Source organism: Mesoplodon densirostris, chromosome 3 (assembly GCF_025265405.1).
Source record: "Mesoplodon densirostris isolate mMesDen1 chromosome 3, mMesDen1 primary haplotype, whole genome shotgun sequence".
Taxonomy (NCBI): Eukaryota; Metazoa; Chordata; class Mammalia; order Artiodactyla; family Ziphiidae; genus Mesoplodon; species Mesoplodon densirostris.
Window position 1 is genome coordinate 71916432 of NC_082663.1, and position 19345 is coordinate 71935776.

At 33.7% G+C, this 19345-nt stretch overlaps 1 protein-coding gene across 7 annotated transcripts in view; it reads right to left on the minus strand.

The window, feature by feature from the left end:
- The window catches only part of TMEM161B (transmembrane protein 161B), a 70140-nt gene that overhangs the window by 2882 nt on the left and 47913 nt on the right, over positions 1-19345 (minus strand). For 4 of the 7 annotated variants that reach the window (XM_060091804.1, XM_060091801.1, XM_060091803.1 and 1 more), the window contains 5 exons: positions 8365-8516; positions 7846-7906; positions 7214-7354; positions 4381-4494; positions 488-662 (listed from right to left, as the gene is read on the minus strand). In XM_060091804.1, coding sequence (XP_059947787.1) covers positions 488-662; positions 4381-4494; positions 7214-7354; positions 7846-7906; positions 8365-8516 — 643 coding nt within the window. The remainder of the gene's footprint in view (positions 1-487; positions 663-4380; positions 4495-7213; positions 7355-7845; positions 7907-8364; positions 8517-19345) is intronic. The other 3 variants (XM_060091806.1, XM_060091805.1, XM_060091802.1) reach the window with 3 other exon arrangements.

The window sequence follows — 19345 nt, forward strand, 5'->3', positions numbered from 1 at the left end:
TTTTGAGAGTAAAAAACAGAGGACCCAACACCACATTTCTTCAAAAAGACACGATCAGGTTATAGGTCCAGTCCATTATAATGGTGGATGGATTCTTAGCACCTTCCTTCTCTGGAATCCCCATTAAGTTAAATTTTATGTTTCATGTTCAAGTACTTGGAATAATGTTAAAAGGAATACATTTAGTCACTAAAACTAGTATTTCCTACTCTTTAAGTCGTAAAGGCTATACAGTAAATTGTGATGTCTTTCAAATCAATTAGGGGAGTCCCATTTACCAAAAGTAGATATACCACAGCTTTGCAACCTGAACTGTATGATACTTAATGTACTTAAGGCAAGAAGGGGAATTGAGACCCTTTCTTCACCTAGCACCAAAATCAGATCAAAGTCTCTGACATGTCAGTTTAAGATTTTCCCATCTATTTATAGTCATTTACAACTCAGTATTTGCTATTTTTCATTTTGACTGCAGTATAAAACTTACCATTTTCTGAAGCTCAACCGTGCTTATTCGCCCTGCTTCTTTCTTCATCTGATCCACACATTTCTGGGCTAAGTTTAAGTAAGCTTGCAGGTGACTACGCATCATGGCCAACCGCAAAGCACACAGCAGGATTATTAACCAGAGTCGCAGAGTATCGAATGTAGCTTCTGTCATTCTACAGATCAAAAAGTTGATATGGTGCTCTCAAAGACCAAAATATGCTAGCATGCTAGTTATATGTGTTAACGTTCATCATTTAAGATATAGGGAAATCTAGGCTTAGCTACAGATGGAGATATAAAAAGTATCCCACTCTACCACAGACTTACCTACATGATACTTTCACTTGCTTAACAGATAAATGTATCATGAAATAAAACAGTATGAGATAAATCTAGCAGAAAAAAGTAGAGCAACACTTGGAGATTCTTTTCTCTATCTACCCTCCTCCATGGAGGGAAAAACGGCTATAAAACGAAAAGGGAAGTTGGGTGCTCTTAAACTGGAGACTATGAGAAAGAAGGAAGGAAACCAGAGGAGCTTGCCTGTGGAACTATCAAGTTATCAACCCATCTATTTCTGGCTACAGTTTTGTTTGATTATATAAATACCTGAGTAGGATCTTTCACTCTGCTGAATTCCTGATTGGGATCAAGAATTCTGATATACTGACAAAATCAGATGTTCCCTAAAGGACTTTAGAAAGAAGAGGTAAATTCTGATGTCCTTTTGGGGTCCACGGTTTCTGCTTTGACAAAAGATAACATTGTAATTTGAAAATAATGCCTACCCCATGCCTGACTCTATTCAAAGCTCTAGCACACATCAGGCGCTTAATATGTGACTGTTGAAATGTGTGGAGTGATCTGCCAGACAGGATCTGGAATTTATAGGGGTCTCCCCCAAATTCTTAAGACCATGAGGGTAGTATGGATGGCTATAAAGAACACCAAGTGGGAAAAGATAAAAAAACCTTACAACACTTTGCTCCAAAATAGGCTCCATTATGACCCCTTCCTTCTGTCCAGTGTAAGCACCTAGGAAAGGGACTAAAACTACAATATGGAAGTTGCCTGCAGAAATAGAGTTGAAGAACAGTACAGGAAACAGAAAAGGCAGAGAAGATGTGAAAGTGTACAGTTTGGTTTGAACTATTTATGAAGTGGAGGGAAAATAGGGATGGAACAAAGGCTTTATTATGTATGTTCCCTTTTGGTTTCCTTTTTATAAGGTCATGAGTGAACATGGATATAAAGCTCCAATAGAGATGTACTGTTGGTTAGGAATCATAAAGGCATAACTTTTTATCAATACATTTACACTGTAATGAACAACGAGATTAAGGTATCAGTCATGTGAGACTGACAGTACACAAAAGTCAAGACCATACACAGCCTTGAACCTTTCCAGGGGCTTACAGACAATATCGTGCTCCCTGGTGTGGTGCAACCAGGAGGCTGGCAGTATTCTGAAGACAGCTATTACGCATGCTTTGAGGGAGACACGTAACAGAAATGAAGCGAATGGTATAAGGCAGTGAATCAAAACATATCTGCTCTGTTTATGAGGAGTTCAGGATTTAGATAACAATCCCTAATTAAAAAGTGCCGCTAACTCAGATTATTTAACCAACTTCATAAGGATTTGGTAAGTTGATATGATGGGGTATCTCAAGAAAGAGTCTGAGCTGGGACAAAATATACAGGTAAAGAACAGGCAGAAGAAACTTCTCCAAATTCCTGAAGCCATTCTAGGGTTCACCATATATGTTCTCTTCTGGTTTTCTTCTCACAAGGTTACACACATATGGACTCTGCTTGCTCACATTTTATTTTTTTGATGCCCAAGCAGAACACATGGTTGGATGAGTTTAAATACATTTCCAGATTGAAACTGCATTCTATCCATTTTTGCTTCTGACTACAAATAAAGGCCTTCGACAAACCATTTAATCCACGTGACAGACGAAGAACCTGTGTTGACGGGCAGCCATTTTTTCTCAATCTACAACATGGACTTTGGAGTTTAAACAAAAATTAAAAATCACCTGTCTAATCACTTAATGTAATGATCTGACAAATAAAAAAATAATAAAATGGAGCAGAGATATGACTGTAATTCTGTTTCATTTATGAAGGTCAGGAAAGGGAATGGGACAAAGGAAATAAAGCTATAGGAAGAGGAATCTAGGTCTTCATATGCAACAAAATTTTTCCTGTAATTTAATATACCAAGGGGAAAATTCCTTCTTCCTACTTCCTTTAAGCATAGTATTCACTACTAATCTGTACATAGTTTTGTAGGCTACAAGTGGGGAAATGAATGTTGGTATAACTACTAAATGCTTTACATACACCAGATCTGGCTGAATAACCTTAGCCAAATTATTTAACCTCTGAGTCTGTTATTTCATCTATAAAATGGAATGAGAACAGCAATCATAAATAGAGAATTACTATAAGAATGAATGAGATAAAATATGTAAAATATCAATACCCATCATAATAACTGGTGTATGTCACAAATGCTAGTTTCCTTGTTTTCTTAATTAAACTAAGGCAAATATAAAATCAGAAAACATAATTACAGAAGTATAAAATCCAACTTCCATGACCAAACTTCAACGAAGGACTAGGAATGCTTTCAGCATCAAAGATGTGGGTTAAAAGTTTATCTGAGATTTGGTCTGGAACCCTACGATCCTTAGGATTACTTTTAAATACTCAGTGAACCTGTCAAGTTAAAATTACCATTAAAGCTTACTTGTGTGTGGGAAAAAATGTTATGACTTCAATGTATACTTTCTTAGTTCAATAAGATTAGGTATTTAAAAAAAAATCATGGTCATCACCGATTCTACACTTCAAGACAAATTTGTACCAGGATCTAAAAGAAATACATAATATAAAATGCATACTGTGGAATCATTGACTAGTCAAGATTTTCTATTTTAATTTTGATGAGGCAAAGCAGTGAAAGGAACATTTATTAAGCACTTACTTCCAGCTGGTTGCATTACATGTGTTCTTTCATTTAATTCCAATGATAACCTTGTGAGGTGGATACTATTATCTTCATTTTCCAGATGGGGAAACAGAGGTTCAGTGAAGTAAAATAATCTCCCTCAAGTGACAGTTTTAGTGAGGATCAGAACTGGGGTTTGAACCAGCTCTGCCTGAATCTTTTTATTACTCTAATATAGTTCCATAAGGCTAATGAGTTAACATATCAAGTATAGTTATTAATGCCTTTTAATAAACTGTTTCTATGTTACCTTCTTCTGTTAAAATACAGTTGTCTAATTGGGGAAATACGACCTAACATTAGATAACAACGTTAAGGTTTTATTTTTAATTTTGATAGCTATGATGATAATATTGTCATGTAGAAAAAAAATATCCTTATTTTTTAGAGATGCATACTGAAGTTCTTAGGGATAAAAATGTTATGCCTCTAATTTACTTGAAAAACTACTTCATCAAAAAACAAAACAAAAAACAGTGAAGCAAATATGGAAAATGTTAACAACTCTTAAGGGGCTAAACATATGATTTTCCATTTATACTACTCATTTTTTCCTCCATAATTTTCACAATTAAGAAAAAAATAAGAGAAATGTAGTGTCTTTAAAAAAGCAGAAAAACTTACAACTGTATAAGATAATATTAGTGCAGAGTAATAATCACCCAAAACCATTAATGAAGATCACAAAAAGGTAAAATGATGACCTATAGCTTCTATTTTATAATATATTTTTAAACATTTCTATTAATGTTTTAAAAATACAGTGTCCTAATGTTATCATTAAAAAATGTGAACACAGTAAATAACATTTTAGAAAAGTTTTGACTATATAATGAAATAAAAATTAGCCCCCAAATACCCATACTTACAAAGGGACACTTTCTTTACCCAATGGTGGGTTCATAATGTAGTCTTTGGTGATTGGTTTTACCCAGAGCAGAACCATAAATAAAGGTGCCAAGAAGTTGATATGAAGTAATGTTCTGAAAGTATGTAAGAAATAAACATAAAAATCCAGAAACAAAATACACTAATAAACTACAGAACCTTGGGACTTAAAAAATGAAAGTAGGAACTTATATTCAGTACTCTATATTAAGGTACTATTGTCACCATTATTTTATATTTATCACTACTACTTAACACTGATTTGAGCCCTTGCAAAAATACCTCATTATTTTAATTGTTCAGATGAGAACATTCAGATTGAGGAAAGTTAAATGACTTGCTCATGGCAATATTACAGGTTAGAAGGAGATCTAGAACTAAAATCTAAATCTGTTCACTCCTATTCTAGTGTTCTTTAACAATCTCCTACTGTATCCCTGATTTAATACACTGATACTTAAATGATTCTCTAACTTTGCACAATCAATGAATCCAATGGATTTTCAGTATAGGAGTCATCTTTTGATACTTTTCAGTCCAGCTAAAACAAAGTGCCTTCTCATTATTTACAAGTAAGATACAGTGATTAGCAAGGTCCATAACACTAGAAGGCATATGGCAGACGGAAGCTACTGCAGCAACTTACTTATAAGTGAGGAAACTTTCAATATGTAATGAACATGTATAATGTTTTAATTACATTGTTAAAATCATAAATGACTCACATTTTTATTTCTTCTTGAAGCATTATGAACATACCTGAAATTAATTTCCCTAACCTATAAAAACCAAGGAAATTTATATTACTCCTACAAGGCAAAATACCCAATACAGCAAAAGGTTTCAGGTGTGAGATGTAATGTCATTGTTAATTGTTGTCCCAAGTTTGTATCCTACAGAGATAGATGACTGGTAAAGACTGTCCTTATTTCAGAAAGACAAAATTCTTCAGATTATTTTATTACCATGTACTGCTTTTATTACCAACCATGCTGGGGGAGCTAAACTGGAGGGTTTAAAATACATACACACACACACACACACACACACACACACACACACACATTTAAAATACCACTACAGTGCAAGTGATAGTGATATATGTGAGCAAATGGCCAGATCAGGAAACCAAGAACACCTGACAGGAAGAGGTGGAACTCTGGTTCTAAGCTCTGGCACTAAAACAAGTACTACTGCCTGGCCATGGGGGTAAGGAGAATGCTGCTCTTTGTGCCAGTCATGCTGCTCTCATAACAAAACTAGCTTCACACACCCTGTATCCGGGCAGAGTGCTACAACAGTGGGGGGGGGGCAGGGGGGCGTGGGGTTGGGGAGTTTGCAATACACTGAAAATAAAACTCGAAATTCCCAAAGGGAAAAATCTTAAGAAGCCACATTTTACTGAGAAGGAAATTAAAATGTGCCCCCATCCCCAACCCCAAACCACCACTAAATGCTTTAAATGTTTTTATAAAGTGATTCTTTCATCCCACAGCCTGGGTAAACCATCGGGTGCAGGGGAAGAAAGAAGCAGTATTAGGTATGCAGTGTTGCTAGGGAACACTCTAGTATCAAGGAGCAGCCCACAGCGGTTTCAGTAGCTGGTGAAGGGCTCCCCTCCACCCACTCTTTCAGCTTATTTAAATCATAACACTGGGGTTAGTGGACTGAAGTGTGTGTGTAGAGAGGAGGGGGGGAATCAGGTTTTGTTTTAAAAGGAGCCATTAGAGAGACGGATGGTGGGAGAAAGGCAGGATGTAGCCAACAGCATGCTGAGTAAAAGGGGAGGAAAAAAGAGGGATGAAGGAGTGTGTACTGGGAGGTGAGAATAAGTAAATACACACACAAAGCAAATACAGAAAAATGGAGGTAAGGAAAAACACAAAAAAACTTCCAAAATTAAAATAAAGGAAAATGACACAGGTAAGAGATAAGAATGTGAAAAGACTAGAGAATCAGCATCATTAAATATAGGCTTTTAAAGAGCAGAAATGTTAGGAAATATGATTACTCAGAGAAACTTAATGACTATAAATACATATATCAAAATGGAATATTCTCAACTTAGGCTTCTACTGAAAAACAAAAAGAGGACTTGGAAATTTGGATCTGGATATGAAATGAAGATAAAAATCTGTCACTCTGGCCAAGGTGTCCACACCAACAACAAAACATCTGTGACAACCACAAATAATATAGTAAATGGGCTCTGAACAATATGCAGAGATTCGAATACGATTTCTCCATTTGAAAACTAAAATAGTAATCTATGATATTTAACACTGTACGGTATTAGCAATCCCGAACTAAAATAATCTTGCAAACAGATCAATAATATAAGGAAAACAAACATTTCTTATGTATACAGACTTACTTTCAAAACATTTTTGAATAAAATACTTTAAATAAAAAATATTACATTATTTAAATAAAATTTATATGAAATTTAAATAAGTATTTTTAACTTAAAAATTCTGATTTAAAGAAATTTCCATAGATCCTTAGATCAGTGGCAGAGATTCCAATATCATAAACATTCATCTCTGAGTTCAAAAGAACTAACATAAATATTGATATTTCCATTTTAACAGATAAAAGAGAAATTTAATAATTTAGTGGGGGTTTTTTTACATAGGACTTAAAATTTAGAAGTGAATGAAAGAAGCTTCTTATAGTAGAAAGAGGAAGAAGAGTGACATCAAATGATTATTAATTTTCAATACAATAATTTATGATTTCATTACAATAATATACCTTCATTAAGATGAAAAACATATATTTATCTGCATGTGCTTATGTACATTTTCCGCTTACTGTGTAATTTTTTCTGTTGCCAAATTCAGGGCATCCAGATGCATTTGAGCCAGCCGTAATCCAGGAAATGTCAAAAAAGCCCCAATGAGTGAACAGAAAATAGCCAGGAAAAATTTGAAAGTAAGTTTTGAAACAGGTCCCCTAAAAATAAAATTTTTTAAAAAGCTGATAAACTTTTGAAGTTAACTTTCTAGAAATTCCATTCTTCTAATCACTTTACAAACCACAATAATAACAGTAATACAAAGTAAACTCCTACAAAAAGACTGCTCTTATTCAATCATCCATAAAGGATTCTGATGAAGTATAAAGTAAATCAGACATCTCTTAAGCCACAGTTTTAACAATCCAACCTACATGTTCAACATAGAAAATAACGTGATTCATAAATTTCATTTAATCTCTAGTAGAAGAGGAATTAAGTTAAATTAGAGCAAATTCAAATGAGAATTCTATAAAAGATACTTTATACAAATGTAAAAAACATGAGTAAGAATATTGCTAAAAAAGAGACAGTCCTACTTAAAAAAGAACTCTTTTCACTGATTAAAAACAAAGAACCACTTATAGTAAATGCTATTTTACCAAAAATGGAAAAAATTAAATCCGAATAATAATTTTAAAAAACTTACTGAGATTCTAAACCTTGCTTTTCGAGAAACTGCATCGCACTGTCTGAAAAATTTGTAAACCCTGTAGGGGGAAAAAATTTACTCTTATCATAGGGGTAAAATACAGAATCTTTGGAAATAAAGTGCTAGAAAACAGAACATCTTAAATTTTGAAGTGATGAGCATGGCTCTTTCATGTGCTAATTAGTATGTCATAATGCAGTAAAATTTAGTTATTAGGAGAAATAGTCTTTGAAAACATCCCTTTGATATTTGTACATTCCATGAGTATGCATAAAATTTGCATTAAAATTTGCATCTTTATCTATGTGAGTCAACTTTAGCATTGGTGAAACTTATTTAACTTTAAGGAAAAAATGGGGTGGGAACAGCATTTTTGGAAAAAGGTAGCAAAAGCTTAGCTAAAAAAGAAACAAAAAAAAGAAGATCTTAAGAATAATAAAGATTAATTATTTAGAACATTACAGAACATACGCCTCAAACCTAATTTTAAAAACTTAACAGATATGAAATTATTACCTGTTTCGAGTCCAAATTCCAGATAGTTTTCGGTTACAATCAAGACTGCCATTGCTTTCACAAAGAAAAAAAATCCAAAGGTAACACAGACTGATCTTTCACCACCATCTTCTACTTTAAAATAGTGTGTAGTTAATGAAAATAGAACTTTGCTGCAGAAGGAAAAGTTCAGGAAAAACCACAAATAACTTTGTGGAAGTTAAACACAACCATCTTTACAGGGCCTGAACTCCAATAAAATTTGACTACAACATTCATTTTGATGCTACAACATGCTTATCTACAAAGTGCCGTCTGGAAGTAAGTGAAAAACTAATGAAAATCTGAATAGTCTTCCAGAAAATAGGACATAAAAACAAAGCAAATCTAAGTGAAGTTTATAACATTTTTAAATTAATAAAAAGTGTACATACACATACTAAGCTGTAATTAGGGAAAGAATGTATTTCTACTTTATCTAACTCAAATTTACTAGGAGGTTATTACAATAATTTTATGAAATAGGTTCTCAGTGAAACTATTATGAAATAGTTCTCAGAAAAGCCAAGGTACCAGTTATCTTAGGGAACTACCTTTTATTGGGCATATTTGTCAAGTAGTTTATATTTAGAAATAAACACACATCATAGGAATCATCTCTATATCATCCACTAATTCAAAATTTGAGAATTACTAATAGCCAATGTGTAAGCTGTGGCACAAAAACTAAATAAGCATTTGGGATCAGCATTTCACAGTAAGATAAAACAAAATACTTTAAACAAGTTCCTGTTGAGTACTCAAAAACAACCGAAGGCTCAACATGCTCACCTATTTTTAAATATTTAAATTTTATATGAAAATACTAAAGAGACTATTTTACCTGAGCCCTCCCCCCCTTAGTAATTAATCAAACCAAGAGCAAATCAGTGGATGATCCATAGCTAGAATCCAGATTTCCATTATACCAAATTGTTCTCCTTGAAAGCATAAACCCACCAAACAAAATAAGGTGCTTGGCCAAAAAAAATCTAGAAAAGCAACTTTTACATTAATTATATGTCAAGCATAGGAAATAATAGCAGCTGTCATTTGGTACTTGCCAAGTGCTAAGCATTACCAATTAACTAATTTCATCCTTACATTAGCCAACCATTATCATTACTTTTCCAGATTTTAAAAAACTATGGCACAGATAGGTTAAATAGCTTGCTCAAGATCACACAGCTAGATCAGAGGCAGTTGGGATTTAAATCTAGGCAGTCTGGATCCAGAGTATGTTCAGCTAACAACTTAGTATACTGCCTCTAAGATACTGTATACAGCACCTAAGCTACGTGGTAGTTAGCAGCAACACATAAAATCATTTTAAAAATAGAGCTGCCTTGACGGAAGTAAATAGTTCATTCAGACATCCTCACAATCAGAAGTATTCGTATTAAGGAATGGATGGGCAAGGATAAGGACGCTCGTCCTTGCTCTTTACAAGGAAGATGTCCTTTGCTGCCTATTTAAAATATGCTAATATAGTTATTACCCAGTCTCTATTAAGATCCTACCTAGGATACTGGATATAAATGTAGAGTCCCAGCTGCTCTAAAGCTTACGGGCACCTACCCTAAGTAAGCCAACATGAAGGTAATAAAGACAGATGACTTTCTTGCATGTTTCAAATGCAACTTGAAATAAATCTCTACTAGAATGTAAACTCCGTATCAAGGATTCTTGTCTCTTGAGCACTGCTTAGTTAGAGGACCAAAAGAACTGCCTGGCACATAGTAGGTACTCAAACAATCAGTGAACAAATTTTGCCATAGAAATAATGTTTTACATGGTAGTTTAGGTAAGCTGAAACTATTAACTCTATGCTTTAACGGTAAATAGACCTTTTGAAGAATGAGATAAAAACAATTCTTTCTCTGGGATAATATACTCAAAGTAAAAAAATAATACAGAAAAAGTTTTAATCTAAGATCTGTTTTTATCAGTGGTAATAACCAAAATACAAATTATTTACCACTCAGGATTATAAATTTAAAGGATGTTCTAAGTTTTATAAAGGCTTAGGCTTTGTTTTCTTAAGGCTTATTTAGAAGATAGTTCCCTCTTTTACATGTCAAAAAAAATGAAGTATAAGAATAGCTCATTTTTATCCACCTATTCCTGGGGCAACGAGGCCCTCAGAAGTGTGTGAAGGGAAGTGTCTTTATTAACCTCCTTTAGTCAAGCACCTCATTTTTCAGTGAGTATCATCCCCCTTCCTGACTTTCACTGTTCTCACCTCAGTTAATCCCACTCTAGCTAATCTCCCTTTCACACAAAACTCTCTGCTCTTTCTCAACTTCCATGATTCAAGATTAATATTTGCTAAAATTTATTTTCCTAATTACTTACTAGCAATAGAATTATTTTCTTTGGAAAAAGATGTGGTCTTGTGTGCTAATTATAGATCAAATGAACTTTCATGGGCTAATCTGAAAGGAAATGCCATTTATAGCATTATTTCTCTAAAAAGAAGATTATTTTATTTTCAAGCATTTCAGAATACAATCTACATGCAAGGTGCAGGTACAATCTAAAAATTGCTGTACTAGGAATTTATTTCAACTTCTTAATATATTTCTTTACAGACTACTATAATATTACTTATAATGCTACATTCTATAAATTAAGTAACTGATTTCCTTTTAAGACAAACAAAAACAGATCATGAAAAGCTAGATGATACCCTATTAACTTTCTGATTAAAAGGACCTCTGCATGTTTTCATATTTGCTATAACAAATACATGCTTTAGGATCCATATAACCAGAAATACTATAGAACTTAGGCATACACCTTCTGAAGACATTTACCAGGTATGTTACTTTCATTCTAAATGTCTTCTTAAATCAACTATACTCCAATGAAAAATTTTTAAAAATTAATACCTTTGTTATTATGTTTAGAGAGAACTATCTTTTCAAAGAGATTTGGAAATTAAAAATCCATATAGTTGGGGCTTCCCTGGTGACACAGTAGTTAAGAATCTGCCTGCCAATGCAGGGGACACGGGTTCGAGCCCTGGCCCGGGAAGATCCCACATGCCACGGAGCAACTAAGCCCATGCACCACAACTACTGAGCCTGTGCTCTAGAGCCCACAAGCCACAACCGCTGAGCCCACGAGCCTAGAGCCCGTGTTCCGCAACAAGAGAAGCCACCGCAGTGAGAAGCCTGCGCACCACAACGAATAGTAGCCCCCGCTCGCTGCGACCAGAGAAAGCCCACGCACAGCAATGAAGACCCAACACAGCCAAAAGTAAATTTTTAAAAAATCCATATAGTTAAAAAAATTAAAATGAATGTCTTCTTATATTCACCATAACTCAGGTTACGTATAATATATATATATATATATATATATATATATATATAATGGTCAAGTATTTGAACAAATTACTTCTTTTTTAATTTTTTTTTTTTTTTTTTTTTTTTTTTTTTTTTTTGCAGTACGCGGGGCTCTCACTGCTGTGGCCTCTCCCGTTGCGGAGCACAGGCTCCGGACGCGCAGGCTCAGCAGCCATGGCTCACGGGCCCAGCCGCTCCGTGGCACGTGGGATCCTCCCGGACCGGGGCACGAACCCATGTCCCCTGCATCGGCAGGCAGACTCCCAACCACTGCGCCACCAGGGAATCCCCTTAATTCATTTTTTTATTGGAGTATAGTTGATTTACAATGTTGTGTGACTTTCTGCTGTACAGCAAAGTGAGTCAGTTATACATATACATATATCCACTCTTTTTTAGATTCTATTCCCATATAGGTCATTACAGAGTACTGAATAGAGTTCCCTGTGCTATACAGTAGGTTCTTATTAACAAATTACTGCTCTAATGTAAAAATTAAAACTAATAAACATGGAAATGCCGCTGGTTTACATTATTTCCTCCACCAAGTATTCAGCACCTGACACAAGGTTATCTTGCTCAATTTAACTCTGCAGTACTCTGGTTATTTAGAGTACTGCAATACACAGATATCTGAAACTCTACTGAAGTAAAAGAGCTAATCCACATAATAATAGATGTCAGTTTTTCTATGATATTGAACATCGGGGGAAAAGGGAAGCTAAATTATTTTACAACAAGGGAAATAAATCTTCAAGTCTTATATATCTGTAAAACCAACAATCTTTGCAAATTATAGTAAGAATTTAAAGAGTGATATTTACACTCCAGTTCTTACTTTGTAATGAAGAATTTTGTGGTATTTCCATCTCTTATTCCTTCAAAATTCTTTCTAAAATCACCTAACATTATTGTTCAAGTTTTCCCTAAACATAGTTGTCAATCCTCTTCCTATTTTGGCTAACAACTACTAAATCATTTATAAGCAATAAGACTATACTACATCACTGCAGAAGCTGGCATGATTTTGTTATATTAAGCTTAAGTAGGGCTGTCAAATTGATAGGATGTCAATTTCAATTAAAATGATTGATGGGGGTTTAACAAAGCACATTTAGTTTCCATGTCATTTTAAGATGTGATGTGAAATTTTTAAACTTTTCTATAACTTAATCATTGCATATATCCTACCACTATTTTCTCCTCCTTTTCTGTAAGAATATCATTTATTTCAGACTTTTTGCATTTATGCTCTCACATCAAAGACACTGGTAGTCTACAGTTGCTTAAAGTGAAAAGACTTTACAGGGAAAAAAAATTAGGAAGACTGTATTCAGGTCAGAACTCTGACAGTAATCAACAGGCTCCAGCTAGGGGAGATAAAGGCAGGACCTGCCCCACCATCAGCGGCACACCCATCCCATTAACCTGGGTGAAGATAAATTGTTTGTAATGAAAGATGCCTCTGAGAGAAGTCAGCTGTGTGTGCAGGCAGGAAAAAAAAAAAAAAAAAAAAAAAGGTTACAAAGCATAACTCTAAACCATCTTGCATAAACTAAGCTCTTGGAAGAGTTTTCTAACTAACCAAAGTAATAAACACATTGTAGTTTAAATTTACATTACGAATGATTTTTTTTAGTAGTTCAATTAATAAAGAAAAACTACAAAGTTAAGACTTCCCTGGTTAATCTTCTGAACTTCTCCTTATAGGAAAGAACAGCATTATAAGAGTCTATAATACAATTATTTTTAAAATTATGTAATTTAAAAAGCATAACCTAATTATATTTATGATTAATGTGATATTAATCACTTCAGTAAGAGTTAAGCCAGGTTAAGTGTAGACAATACAAAAGCAAGTAACAAAGGAAAAAATCTGATTTTTAAATAAATAGGACTACTGGAGCTTTTCCCCGTGCAAATAGCTTTTCTTATAATGAAGTAGAGTACCAAGTTCTCTAAGACAGCAAGTTAAGAACAATTTTACAAGTCTTAAAAGAAACTTCATCTAACTTTCAACATTCAAGATGCAGTTTTATGAAACACGAAACACTGTTTTAAGAGTGGTGATGAGATTCTAGAATACAGATGCTCAAACTTTTCTCTCCAAGATATTCTGAATCCCATGCTCCTTACTCATCTATCTCTTCTCTGAAACTTAAAAATAAAAGAAACAAAGCTAGTGGTTCATTTTACTACTATCAAACATTACAGGTCCATCTCTCTTTCTTGGCATTCTAACGAAGAGCTTACATATTAGGAGATAACAGGGGAAAAGGAAAAAGATTTAAAAACAAAACATAAAAACTCCAAAACCACAAATGAAATGCTTTTGAGATTTAGCTATGATCTCTCTCATTGCCTGAGGGCCCCAAGCCCAGGTTGGAAAAACACTGCTTCATTTTTACTGCAAATGGATACTACAGTCTATAAAGATACAATTTCCAACTTCTTCACTTACACTAAAAAGCAAAATAACACCTTTAGCCAAAAGTGATATCAAATGACCAAAATGAAATTTCTCAAAGATTATACCTACTGCCAAATTTTGTTACCACAGATTTATTAAATAAATTACAAAATATGTCAACACTAAAGGGAAAAAAAAACAAAATTAGATGCAACCAAACCCAGGTTATAATGCCTACATCTTGAATTCATACTGAAGAGTAGATAAATCTTAAAACCAACTACTTATTGAGCTATGTTGGAACAAAACCTTCCCATAACCCACATTGTAAACACACAAACAATATTCTGATATGTAATACTATGATCTAGCTACGCCCATATGTTCAAGCTTTCATTCAATAGTCCCCAAACCTCCACTTAAATCAGAACAGTGTATTTACCATTGCCTAAATGTAACAGTTATACTGTCTTGGATCATAACTTATTACCTGAACTACCCTCTTCCCTTCCCTCTAGCTAATCAAAGGCTCAGCTCAAGCTCCACATCCTTCACGAAGCTTACCATTTACCTCTTCTGCCCAGACCATTCCCTTCCCCTTTTGAACTCGTAGCACTTACTACTATAACTCACTTGCCGAGTATACAAGCTACCTTGAACTGTAGTGTGACACAGATATAAGAAAGTAGAAAAGGTGATGAAATGATCAATCCAGGAGGCACAATATCCAACTAACAAAAGTGAGAGGGAGAAAGAGAACAGGGGATGGGAGGATTACAGAAGGGAATAAACTATCAGAGACATAGTACAAGATAATTTCCAAACTTGAAGTTTCCAAATTAAAAGAACCTACCAAAAGCCCAGCACAAAGAATGAAAAAAAGATTCTCAACAAGGCACATGATCATAAACCTTCAAAAACCAGACAAATAAAGAGAAGACTGTAAAAACCTTCCGAAAAGAAAAATAAAGCAAAACAAGTCATATGCAAAAGATTAAACATCATGACACTGTACTTCCTAACAGCAACTTTTGACACTGAGGACAATGGAGCAATGTCTGCAAAATTACAAAGAAAAATACTGACAACCCAGAATTCACTATTCAACCAAAATATCAATTAAATAAATGAGAGCAGAGAATTAAGACACTTTCAAAACTGCAAAGTCTAAAACTGGTTACCTCACACGTGCAAAAAGCTCCACCAAAACATTTGAACAAACCAAGAAAGAGAAAAACACTGATTCCTAGAAATGGGAAATTAAACTTGGGAGAAAGGCAAAGGGAATTCCTAGGATGACAACAAAAATAAGTCCCAGGATGACAGTTGTGTAGCAAGCCAAAAGGTCAACCAGTCCAGATAAAAGCCAGAGAACAGAGGTCTCTGGGAAGGGTATCTCTATGGGGGTGGGGGTGGGACAGAAGAGGAACTAATACAAATTATAAGTGATGCTGTGAAATAACTATATTGAAAAGCTAGTGGAATTAATAATAAACACACAGAAAAGTAAATTTTAAAAAATTATTAATTAATGAAAAAACTGCAGAAGAAGATATAATACCTTATAATGCTCACATATGTGAACAGTACTTATATAGGTATAATAATCAGAGGGTTTCCCTGGTGGCGCAGTGGTTAAGAATCTGCCTGCCAATGCAGGGGACACGGGTTCGAGCCCTGGCCCGGGAAGATCCCACATGGCACGGAGCAACTAAGCCTGTGCGCCACAACTACTGAGCCTGCGCTCTAGAACCTGTGCACCACAAATGCTGAAGCCCAAGCGCCTAGAGCCCGTGCTCCGCAATAAGAGAAGCCACCGCAATGAGAAGCCTGTGCACCGCAACGAAGAGTAGCCCCCGCTTGCCGCAACTAGAGAAAGCTCGCACACAGCAACGTAGATCCAATGCAGCCAAAATAAATAAAATAAAATAAATAAATTTTTAAAAATCACTGAACTGATTTCAGCAAAAATTGTAAAGTAACTATATTAAGAACATAAAAAAGAGAAAACAGAGGATGACAGCTTAAGAAAAATCCTCAACTATTACAAGTGATGAATTAAGTGTCAGTAGTATAAGCATTATACGTAGAAATATGAAAAAAATTTTAAAGCCAGAATAAACAGCTAAAACAGGACCAGGAGAAGTGGCAAGAAGGTAAGGGGACTCTTGGTTTTTAATACAACACTTGTAGAACTTTTTGTCTATATAAACAATGTATATATAGTATTTAATAAAAGTTAACATTTTGGAAGATTCAATCTAGATTTTAATAAAATCTTGATCTACAATGTACCCCCACTCTGGAAAAAAGTACATTATGTCCTAGTGTTTAACAGAACCTAAACTACACACAAATTCACAGTGTAAAACACATATGCACTGAGATTATTTCCATGTCCTATGAATTAAAATAGTAAAATGTTAATGATGATTAACATTAACCAACTATTAGAAAAGCTTCCCATGCTTGTTAAACACTATGATCATAAAAACCTTAAGATTTCAATACAGTCTAAGTCTTTCACTGGCAAAGATGTGACATACATACACCCAGGACAGAATACAACAAGTATTTGACCTATTTTATAGAGAAGTAAATAGGCAGCTTTTCTAACAGCTATACATTCCCTACAAAATAAGAATAAAATCTGAGTATTTTCCAGCAACAACCCTTAACAGTTCATTCCTGGTCAAGAAGACACTGGCCAAGAGTTACACAAAGATTTGCTGAACCAACTGAAGTCTATTCTCGGATTTTATTTTGTAGGTGCTTCATTATGTTTCAACTCAAAACTCAACTGCTTATCCTACCAAATTTTTAGAGCAACGTGTATTTTATTCAATTAATATATAACAGACCCAAACAGTAGTACATGGTAGTAGACTAAACAAAAATCTCCTAAAAAGAAGACAGACTTTTGTTAGCATTAGACATATCAGAATATAAATCTGGCTTTTTTTTTAAAGAGACAGGAGAAATAACTACATTATGGTACCACATTTACTTCCTCACTAACAACTGTGCTAACTTTCTTTTGAGATCACTTATAGAGACTTTCTGTACTAGCTAAGAGATTAACAAAGTTTCTGGTTGAGATACTTATCAAATTTCTCGAATACTTATATATAACAGATTGTTTCTAAATGAGGAAGAAACATCCTTTTATTCTCTAATCCCATGAATATGCTTATTAACAATAAGTTATTCATATAGAAAAATAAATAATAAACTACACATGAAATACTATAGAAATGGCTTTCAAAATAAAATTTCTCTAAGAGCTATTTCCTTTGATCTGATCTTTCTTCACTAATTGTCCACAATTTCCAAGTAAATTATAGTTATTTTTAACCCTTTTGTACACAAATACAACTCAATAATGTAACTAACATTATAATACCAAAATTAGGCTTCTATCAGTACATGTATAACAAAAAACACTTACTAGGTAAAAATATAACATTTATTTACTTATGACTTAATGGAAATAATGGCCAAGTACCTTCACTTGAGTAAATGCTTCTCCTTACCTTTATCTTGCTATTATTACTTTCATAGATCATCCTGTACATTAGACTTTCATAAAGAATATTATATTAGTAAATATTCAAAACTATAAATGCAAAACCATTGACGCAAAGTCATTTTCTTTTTCTTTAATAATTTTCCCCCATGTTAATTAACCCCTCAGTCCTAGCTAAACGGGCCACCTACTTTGGGTGCTAGCTTATTTTGCTTTATATTATAAAATCTCAACCCCTGAAATAAAGAGAATGTTAGTGATGGAATATATTTTTTTCTGCCATGTGGCTGACATTTTTAAAGTTCTAATTTAATGTCAATGTATTTCACAACTGGAATTAGGCCAAAATTTATAGATACAAAAATTACAACAGAAAAGAAAAATCAAGGGCAGGTAGGAAGATTTACATGGTAGGAAGTATTTTAAATATATTTATCTTTGAGCTGGAGATAAGAGCTTTGAAATAGTGAACAGGCTTAATTTTTAGTTCTAAAAACGGCAAATTTCCCTCATCTAGGATAACAACTTTAATAACATATCCGTGTCAAAGCACTATGATGTTTTAACATAATTTAAACTTACATTGCTTTAAAGACCCAATTCTCATATTAAGAAAATGTCTTCTACACTGTAACATCTTGAAATTATTCAAAGATATTTTATAAATGCTCTTTTGAGAAGGAAAGAAATACAAAGAAATCATATTCTGATAAGCAATGTTGCCCATTTTTTTGCCAATATACATATCTAGTGTATAGTAACCTAAGGAATAAACACAGAGGTTTCACAGACGTTTTTCAAAAATTTTTCACAAAATGTATAATTACCTTTTTAAAATAGATCACGTTTCCACTCAACTAAGCAATTTCCATGTAAAGTGCAAATTTTCTAATATGTGAAAAATTATATTGCTTTTGTGACCACTAACAAAAAATAAATAAAACCCTAACTTTTTTCCTATTCAAACAATTAAACCTAACATATCTAGTTTTCCATAAGAAAAGGCAAGTGAAATACTCAAAATATTACACTTTGCATTCTTAAACTTTGCTGAAGAGAAACCTAGAAACTATACCAAGAATCTGCTACATAATGGACATTAAAAACTAACAATAAAGTAATTCTTATGAGTTACCAAATAAAATCCTTGTCAAAATAATCTGATCCTGTCTTCAAATGTTAAAAAAACAAAATAAAATTTGGGTAATTTTTAACTAAAACATTTTTTCATGTTTTCTTGGAGGTGAAGGTTCAATTACTTTATTTTAGTTAAAATTCTCCCAGATATAAGCCAGAAACTACTATGCAACTTTAAAATCCATCCCACAAAGCAGCTTACAGCCAGCCTCAACCTAACCAGATAATGGAAAGAAATGATGGCCAAAGATTTTTGAAAGCATAAAAACAAGGCTTTATTAAAAAATAAAAGCAAACAAACAAAAAACTATTAATTAATCTTGATTAAAATAGAGCAAAACAATCACACTTACATTTTTAGATTCAGAAGGAAAATTATCATTTCCTAGCTAAAAGAAAAAAAAAGTCATACTTAACTTATATATCAATAAACAGAAAAAGTCCTATCTCCCATGTAAGTTCTCTATGTAACGCTAGGTTTCTGACCTGAAAGGTGAATAATCTGACAGCACTAATGTCACAGAAGATCTCCAAAAGTTT